Raw genomic sequence first — 9,952 nt, 5'->3', positions numbered from 1 at the left:
CATTATCTTGTGTGAGGAAAGTCTTGGCTTTCATCTATAAAGTAATATTTTCCTCTACCGCTTAGCTGGTTCTAAAATCAGCAAAATACTTATTAATTCCTTCTGCTGATTGTGTCAGCAATATTGCAAATTCTGCAGCTATTCTCAGGGGAACCTCTGGGTAGCAGCCCGTGAAGTGTGATGATGCCATTTCTCGGCTTTGGTTTCTAAAAATAAAATCCTGCTGAGCTTGCCACAGTGTGAACCTCCCAAATAAATAGGAGCCTCTTCTCCACCAGATGAGTCAGACAAACGCTGTGGTTGAACTTGCTGCAGGACTTCAGCTGACAACTCTAGCCAGAATGAGACCCTCTTCTGCCATTCTGTTGATCTGTCTGCTGGGGATCTGTCATTCTGCTTATGCTGGTAAGTACTTGGTGGTGAGACAGGAGGGGTTATGCTCACTCTCCACAGGGGTGTAAAGGAAAGAGTAAAATGTTTTTTCTCTCATTGGATTTGCAGTGTGTGTGGGCCAGCAGACAGGGCACTGCTCTAGGAGTCTGGAGACCTGGGTCTTGTCCCCTGCTCTGATATCTCTTGGGTTATCTTGGGCAGGGGACTTCAGCTCTCTATGCCTCAGAAAACTCACACTCCATGTAGGCGAGAGGAGGGTACAGACTGTCTCTTATATGCATGTACAGCACCTAGTGCAATAGGAACCTGATCTCTGGTGAGCCCTCTAGGCATTATTGCAGTGGTTCCCAAACTTTTCATCATCACGCCACGCTTTGATTTTTCAGAAACCCTCAGGCCCCCCCACACCTCTTTTTTACTGTGGGCCAGCCACCCCAGCCGCCTGCCTTGAGCCCCTCCCCTCCCCCAATCCCAGGCACTGCCAGCCCCTCATCTAACCCCATCCTCCTCTCCCCCCCAGCAACCCACATTCACTCACCTTTGCAGGAAGCAGCTAGCTCCATGTGGGCCTTCACTGGCTGCCTGCTTTTTACGGGGTCTGTGCTGGATTGCCCACATGAAATGGCAGGGGCTGAGAGCCAGAAGCAAGGGCTGGCTTTTGATTCGGGTGTGGGGAATGACTGGAGGGATGGGGGGATGGGTTGCCTTGCACCTCCCCCCCCTCGAGAATTTCTCCCCCCACCCCAGGGGAAACCATGCACTATTGTAATAAGATGCACATGAAGTTGTAGAAAGGCACCTTGTGGAAATTTCAGAAGCCCCAAGCTCCCATTCAAATCAATACTGTTAAAAATCCAACCCTTGCTCCTCCAGTTACCTCATTAGTTTTAATGAAGCTGTTTGTGGAGGAAGTGATCAGAAACTGATCCTCCATGCCTCAGATCCCAATGTGTAAAATACCACCTAATGGTATACCACCTAATCAGTTCAGTGCATGGAGATCCTCTAATGGAAGGGGGCTTTAGAAATACCAGGTGTAATGATGATTTCCATTCATTGGGGTTGAACCTCCATTAATACTGTACCAGAAAGCAAGGGTTTCTCTGTATCCCTGTGTGTAAGATACTCAGTCTGCTCATATCCCTGAGTTATACCTAATCAAATGATTTTTTTGCTCCACAGCTATCCTAGAAGCCAATAGTTCATATAAGAACTGCAGATGTACAAAGCTGACTTCAGACTTTATCCATCCAAAGAAATATGAAAGCATTGAGATCATTCCTCTTGGAGGGACTTGCCGAACCACAGAAATTATGTAAGTACCCTAGACTGCTATTGATGCGTATCATACACCATACTCATCAGTGACAGAAAGAGCTTCACCTTGGCTCTTTTTGTGAACTGGTATCCCCTGTCATCTCACCAATAACATGCCTCAGTAGCTGCACCACACTCTCATCTTTGTTCCTTCAGAAGACTGAAACCTGGCACAAGAACTTCAGTCTCTCCTGGTGCTCACTTTTGGGCTCTGAGAAAGAGTTGGTGGTCCAGCTCATCAAAAAACAACTGAGCAGTAATTCAGAATTGCTTTTACTCTAAAATATCTGGTTCGGTGCTTTACTAGTGCAAAAGTCAGTAGTGCAAGTGAGAATTTCTACTTTAAGGCAAGAAGGCACCAGAAGGAGATCAGTTAGTCTGACCTCTTTAACACAGGCCATATTAAATTTCAACCAGTTAAGGCTATGTTGAGAATCAGGCCCTGTGATACTTTTCAGCTTTTGTTGAGGAACCTGGAATCTCTGTGTAAGTGGTAGAATTTTTTTAGATACATGGAATTGTGTCTTTAGGATGGATGATTCCATTAGCCTCAGTAGAAGCTTTAGGCCAGTGGAAGTTCAAGGATTCCCAACTTTATGCATTTAGTTTTCCAACCTGCCACTGTCCGGCCTCAGTACATGCCTTGAGGAAAGTTTTTTTATGCCATGGGATTATTCTTTCCTGAGTGGTCAGCTTTGAAAAGATTAAACAAGTTACCTGTTGCAAAATTATAGTTTAAGGTTCTCTCAGGGTGGTGAGCTACTTGTTAACTACTTCATTGTCCATTGCTGCTGGAATCGTACCACACAGAGAACAAAAACAGAAAAGCCAGGCATACGGAGTGCTTAGTTATACTCTGCACCAAACCACTCCCTTGATAAAACCAAGCCACTCATTGTAAGTGTAACCGGTGTCCTCTTCAGAACTTAAGTATAGACCTTTATATTTCAACTTCCATACAACTATTTAGCTATATAAATGGTCTTTTTTGCATTTAGGTTTTAGTGCCCAAAGGTATAGGTTTGACTTGCCACTTAGGGGAAATGGAAGTATAAAAATCATGGCTTAGCTACAGACGAACTGTCTAAACTACTTCCATGGTAGTAAAGACAGATTCAGAACACTTGTTAAGTGCTGAAAGTTTTAAATTTTGTTGGTTTTAATTCGATTTGTTTCTCCATTTACTATTTTTTTTGGTTGAGACTAGAAGAGAAAAAAACAAAATACTGCATGAATTTGCTCTTGTGGTGTTGTCAAACCTGCATGGAGCCAGGAAATACTGGCAATCTTCCTGTAAAGTTTGAGTTCACCAGATTTCTAGCTCAACTCTGGGACCACAAAGCTATGGATAAACTTTAGAACGGAGAGGGAAATGAGTGGTCAGCACTGAGTTTCTGAAAAGGTTGGGGAGCAGGTGTTAGTTATGTAAGACTAAGAACAGGTGCCATTTTATCTGAGACGATGTCTGAAACTGAGGAATACAGAAAGTACATCAGTTTGGTCCCTTCTGTTTTCTAGAGGAAAAACCTACAGCTTTGTGTGTGCTACTCCAATGTGACCAAAACATCCAAAACCTTTAAAATGTGCTGATAGCTAGTTATGTCAAAGGAATGGGTTTTGATTTAGTTGTAAAAATTTATGTGGTAGAACTTGCACCAGTCCAGCCCTCCCTTCTTCAATCACACAAATGTTTTTGATTGCCCAGTGCTCAGTTATGGGTTATGTTGAAAAACCTCTACTTTTAGGCCTCACCGAGGCCTGTGCGAGTTGATCCATGTGTAACTGCAAGTTGTCATATTGACTTTGCAGTCAGGGCTTTGCAAGAGGAGCAGACTGTTCACGTGGGGGTGAAGTTACACCTGAAATGTTGTGTTTCTTTGAACAAATGACAGTGTCTATGCTTCCTCGAACATCAGGCAGAATTACTTCTATCTGCCCACTCCTTTCCATCTTCAGTAGAAGTGTGAAGCATGCGCCATAAGTTACCCACTGGAGGGATACACATCACATAGATCTGGAAGGGACCTCACAAGGTCATCAAGTCCAGTCCCCTTGCCCTCTTGGCATAACCAAGCTCCATCCCCCACTTTTTTAAAATGGCCCCCTGAAGGATTGGTTTAACAGGCCAGTGTGCAAACCAGTGAACTATCTCAGGTGGGTAGATTTTTGTTAAGAACTAAATATCACTGTATGCAATGAAAGCTTAAACTGCTTGTTTTTCAGACTGAAACTGAAAACAGGGAAGAGTGTGTGTGTGAATCCCAGAAGCCCCTGGATTAAGAGAGTACTGGCTAACCTACAGAACCAGTAAGTTCTGTTTAAATCATTTGCCTCAAATAGAACTCAGTCCTGCAATCTTTACACATGAGTAATCTGATACCAATGGTGCAATGTGCATGAGTGAGAACCCCTTGGGCAATTAAAATTTGCATACCTTCCCCCACCCCAGTGCAACCAGTTCAGATTGTAAAGACCTGATCCTGAACCCTAACTGTATGAAGCTGCCTCATTGAAATTAATGCTTTGTTAGACAGCGGTTTGAGCGCACGAGCTGCAGTTGTAGTAATATTTTAATTTTTTATTTTAATCTTCCATGTCACCATTTTCTTACTTCTCTGGGGAAAATATGCCCCTGCATTTGCAAACTACTGTTTGGTCTCAGCCAGGGAAGAAATTATCCTGGAACCTTTGAGCAAGATTCAGCTGGCCATTTCTAATTCATAAAACATGAAAAATAGTGTCTCCACTTAAACTTCAACAAACTTCTTTGCTCAACCACTTGAATGCCACAAACCAAGCTTTCTGCTTGGCTCTTCTCCCTGGGTATCGCCACATACTTTCCTGGTAGGTCATGAGTGCTCGTGGATATTACATTGACTTTACGACCTCCCTGGAAGGGTAGAGCACACTAGGTTTGAAGCTATAAACAGATTCAAACACTCCTTCGGGAAAGGCCCCTCTTTTATGGTGTGACCTTTGTCCAATGACGTAGGCAAGTATGGAGCAGAACCAGAATGTGAGCCCTGATCTCAGGTCCCTGCTGAGTGCTCGAACTGTAAGATCCTCTGCCTGCACTGAGGACTAGGCTCATTTTTTTCATTATTAGAAGAATATATTTGAACTGTAACATGGGGGACAACAGCTTGTAAGCCACAAACCACTACAGGCTGGACTGCTGTAGTCCGAACTTCAGTGCTCCAGCACCATCTGTGGTCCGGCATCCCCATGGGCGCTCCCAGGCTTCATCACTCATGGGGAAGAACAGGTCCTGTGCTTGGCGCTCCTCCCCTGCCTTCCCAGAGCTGGCGTAGCTCTGCAAATGGCTCATCTGGGGCTCTTGAGCTCAGGGAGGCAGGGGAGAGGCAGGGACAGGTGCACGCTGGGGGAAGAGGCAGGCTGGCTGCAGAGTCTGGTGGCTGAGGGCCAGGAGAACAGCTCAATGGCCACAGGGCTCGATCTGCTCCTGTGGGACTGTGCTTCTGGCCCCTGGCTACAGAGCTCCACAGCCTCCTTGCCTCTTCCTCCAGAAATCCTCTCCCTCCTCAGTCCCCAGCCCCCATTCGGTCAGAGCTGGAGACCTACAGCCGGCAGCAACAGGGGGGCCAGCATTAACTTCTCTTGCTCCAGCAGATTCCCTTGTTCAGGACCAATCAGGTCCCAAGGGTGCTGGACCAAGGAGGTACCACCTGTACTTGATTGGCTTTACAATGAGCAAGGATTTAAAGCTAAGAGCTGTGACCTTTTCCTTTTGAAAATTGAGTGAGTTACGAATTTTTTTTCTAGTGGGAGCAGATTAAAGCCAGTGCTGAAGTCTGCTGAAAACACCACCATTAATGATCTTATGTTTACCAGGGGTATTTCCCTTGTTGGTTTTTGAGCATTTATTTTTGGGTTTATAATGTTATGAGATTTGTGCAACATGAAATCTAGAAGATGCACAATGTGGTCAAGATGAGGCAGACTATGAGAATAACTCTCAATTCCTGACTCTTGAGCATTAAAATACAAAGTGTTACACCAGTAACATCAGCTGCCACATTTAAGAATTAAAATTGTCACCCAAAACCTGCTGAGCCAATGTTTTATAATCAATGAGGCCATTTTAGGACAAAGTTGATTGTTAGTGTTAAACCTGAACAAAATCAAGTCAGGAAAGTTATACATGTTTTGTGTCTATTATCATGTAAGAGATGTCACCCTTTTTTTCTTATCCCATTGTACAATCATCTTTTTAAAACTTCAGGCCTGTTTCGTGCTTATGGAAAAGTTCTGTGTGCCTCATAATTCTCACAATTGCTTGGTTTGTTTGCTCACATAATGAAGCAGATCCTAAATAAGGTTTGAGACAATCAAACAAAACTAAGAGATTAAGTGATATTTGCCCCACAAGGTCCAGTAGTATAGCTGTAATAATAAACCTGCTTTCTCTGCATTTACTTTTTTATTTTCTCCCTTACAGAAAGGAACAAAGAGCTCTCCCACAAATTGAATAGATGCTTATACAACTTTTGGAGAAAAAAGGATGAAGGGCACACACCTGATTGTTTCCTAATTTTGCTTTTTGCTTTTCCTTCCTCTTATCTTTCTTACCTGGCCCACAGATTTATTCTTTCTAAGCAAGCAGCAACTTTTGTTAGTTACTGTTCCCTGTTCACATGTTTTAGAAGAGTTGGAGTTATTTTTACATTAGTCAGATTTCTTGTTCAGCGCTTCACTGTGCGGTTTCATGTACCAAGGAAGAGAGAGACTGAATGAAACCAACTACAATAGTATGTAGGTTTCTTGAACGAAATGGATCAATGTTTACTATGTGTTATGGCATCTGCTCTGAGGAGAATTTGTTGAGTGAACCATTGTATAATACTCCTGCATTTGATTCCTCAGTGTCTTTTTCCAATGTTACATATTCATAACTTCCCAAATAGAAATCCCCTAGCTTGTTATTTGCTTGCTAGTAAACTTTATACAACAGTGTATCTTAAAGGACTCTTTCCACCATCACTGGAAAAAATGTGAAGCACTTTCAGTGCAAAGTATTCATGGAACAGATTGTAGTTTTATAACTTTTATAATGTACTCTTTATGTGTGTGCTACGAAGCAAGCACAATTCAATTAAAGCTCACATTTTACAATAATTGTGTCCTTTTCATCTAGTTCTGACAACTCTCTAGAATTTTGACAAAATCACCTGCGCTTTCCTTCAATAGCACAATACTCTGCACAGTTATAACAAAGCATTTTGCTACCACTGGATAATTTCTGTCATGCAAGGAAATCTGTGTCTCACAGATGGGGAAACTGAGGCACACATTGTAACTTACCCAAGGTTTCAAAGAAGTTGGTGGCAAAGTTGGATTAGATTTTCAGGTATTCATTATATAGGAGTATCCCTTTACTTTGTGGTGCTTCCTCATGAATAAAAGCAATCACTTCACGTGTAACAGAAGTGCCTATGACAGGTGTCTCCAACCAAAATTGTGAGATGAGCCATTTTTTCCAAATTCAGTCACAAAATCAATCCTTCAAGAGCCAGTCCTTAAGAAATCACGTCAAACTGTACTTTTTGGCCACCCTATTTTAATAACAGCACACACACAATTACTTGTGCCATTTAGAAAGTTATGTTACCCCCAGCTCCAGGCTGTACCCCCCTCAGCCCCCAAATTTGATGTGCTACAACTACCCCCCATCCCACAAACCCACCCACCCCTGCCCCCAGGCTTCACCCCTCTGAGACCCAACCTCCTTCCCCTATCCTGAGGATTCATTTGCCTCAGCATGCTCAGGTCCTCCACTGCTCCCCACCACCCTCTCACTGGGCTAACTGGCTCCTGCAGGGGCAGGCTCAATGCCCCTCCTCTCCTGCTGGCTGACTTCCGCCCACGTGGGGTGGCCCCTGCCCAGCGGCTTTCCTTCTCAGGCTCCCTGCCACCCTTGACTGCTCAGCGGCTCTGGAGCTGCTGTCGCTCACACGGCATTTATTTTTAAATCGATACATTTTGTTTAAACGGCAGCAGCCTCTGGAGTCACACATGGAGTCGACGGCAGCAGCTCTCGGAGCTGCAAGTTGCTCCTTAAAGAGCTGCATGCAGCTCTGGAGCCAGAGGTTGCCATCTAGTGGCCGATGACAACTCCCCGTTGCCTCTGCTTCTAGATCTTACTTCTAAACAATTTGAACATAGTTACATTCTTCATATTAAGCATGATTATTTGGGAGCCATTGGTATCACGTGCTCTCTCACACATGGTTAGGTCTCCTGTTGTCCTGGCGCCTGGAGCATCACTCCTTTAGGGTAGGTCATACAATCATAGAACAATAGAGCTGGAAGAGACCTAAAAAAGCCATCGAGTCCAGCCCCCTACTCTAAGCAGGACCAAACCCATCAGATCAGACCAGCCAGGGCTTTGTTGAGGCGCGACTTAAATACCTCCAGGGATGGAGACTCCACTACTTCCCTGGGTAGACCATTCCAATGCTTCACCACCCTCCTAGGGAAAAAGTTTGTCCTAATGTTCAACCTGGACCTTTCCAACCTCAACTTGAGACCATTGTTCCGTGTTTTGCCAGCTGTGAACAGCCTCTCTCCAGCCTCTTTGCAACCTCCCTTCAGTAAGTTGAAGGCTGTCATCAAGTCCCGCCCCCTCAGTTTTCTCTTCTGCAGACTAAACAGTCCCAATTCCCTCAACCTTTCTTCATGTCATATGCTCCAGCCCCCTAATTATTTTGGTCGCCCTCTGCTGGACCCTCTCCAGCGTAGCCACATCCTTCCTATAATTGGGGGCCCAGAACTGGGGACAGTACTCCAGATGCGGCCTCACCAAAGCCAAATAAAGAGGAATAATCACTTCTCTGGATCCACTGGCAACGCTCCTCTTGATGCAACGTAATATGGCATTAGCTTTCTTGGCTACAACGGCACACTGTTGACTCATGTCCAGCTGCTCATCCACTACCACTCTCAGGTCCTTTTCTGCAAAACTACTACTGAGCTAGTCGGACCCCAGCCTGTAACAATGCTTGGGATTCTTCTGGCCCAAGTGCAGGACTCTGAACTTGTCCTCATTGAACCTCATCAGATTTCTTGCAGCCCAGTCTTCCAATTTGGCTCAATCAGCCTGGACCCTGTCTCTACCCTCCAGCGTATCTACCTCTCCCCCTAGCTTAGTGAGGTTGAACCTCTCTAATCCGGAACACTCTCCTCTGGCAACACCCATAATCCGGCATGATGTCAGTTAGCGAGACGACCACTTATGGCCAACTTTCCTGTGGTCCCATAAAGGTTGTTTCCAGCCATCAGTCCTGACTCTGTGGTCTGTGCTGTTCTTTAGCTGTAATTTACGCCTAAATGTCTTCTAAGAGCCCACTGGGCAGTGAAAGTGTTGGTAATGCTACTAGACACTGTCGCCCTCCTGTGGTTCAGCAAATTCTCTTCTCTGGCACCAGTCTGGTCCCAAGAGTGCTGGATTAGAGCGGCTGAACCTGTATTACACTTCAGCAGTTTGCTTACTACTAAACAATTTACACCTCACTGTGGTTAATGATTTTTTTCACTGTAACATCAATTGCAGTGTGGGTAGCTGCACTTCCCTTTCTGGGTCATCCACCCATAATGAAGTCAAAACCACCAAGCAATAGACAGTTATTTGCATGATAGCATGTGCCTTTAATGTGCTCTTTTCCCAGCCTGTTTGTGCATCGATCCTGCCTTTAACGGTATGAGCTGGACAGTGACTGATAATGGACATAATGAGACGGCTGCCTTGCCTTTCATTACGCTTATGCCTTGGTGATCATATGCTGCTTCAGGCCACTGTATTTAGGTAAAGACATTCAAGATTGTAAGGGCTTTGGAAGGAAGTGGAGATGATATTTGTGGTGTATATTTAGTACAGCACCTAGCACAGAGTCCCTAGTCCCTAGCTGGGTGGAAGGGTCATAAGTGCTATTATAGTACAAATCATAACTACTGAGCAGTCCAAATAAGACTTTTAAAGGGAGCGATGAACCTAAAGCAGCATATAGTGAAAATCCCAGGTAGCAAAATTCCTGCGTCGCCAAAGTTGGACCCAACTATATCGTGTGTGGCTGACAAGGTACATGGATCCTGAGCTGTACAGCATTCTTGCTCTAAGCCAGGAGCGAGCAAACTTTTTAGGTCAGGCTCCACTTTTCATCCCTGGATTCCCCCCCCAGCCTGTCTAATATCATCCAAATCGAGGGAAATTTCAGTTACGTTCATA

General features: G+C 44.6%; 1 protein-coding gene across 1 annotated transcript; it reads left to right on the top strand.

Moving 5' to 3' along the window:
• Window positions 1-313: 313 nt before the first annotated feature.
• Window positions 314-6,840, top strand: LOC142012172 (alveolar macrophage chemotactic factor-like). The gene is made up of 4 exons (XM_074992024.1): window positions 314-405; window positions 1,576-1,708; window positions 3,934-4,017; window positions 6,170-6,840. The coding sequence occupies exons 1-4, from the start codon at window positions 342-344 to the stop codon at window positions 6,201-6,203; spliced, it is 315 nt and encodes a 104-aa protein (XP_074848125.1). The 5' UTR covers window positions 314-341; the 3' UTR covers window positions 6,204-6,840.
• Window positions 6,841-9,952: the final 3,112 nt, after the last annotated feature.

This window comes from Carettochelys insculpta, chromosome 4 (assembly GCF_033958435.1).
Source record: "Carettochelys insculpta isolate YL-2023 chromosome 4, ASM3395843v1, whole genome shotgun sequence".
Lineage (NCBI taxonomy): Eukaryota > Metazoa > Chordata > Testudines > Carettochelyidae > Carettochelys > Carettochelys insculpta.
This window is presented reverse-complemented; position numbering and strand designations above follow the sequence as displayed.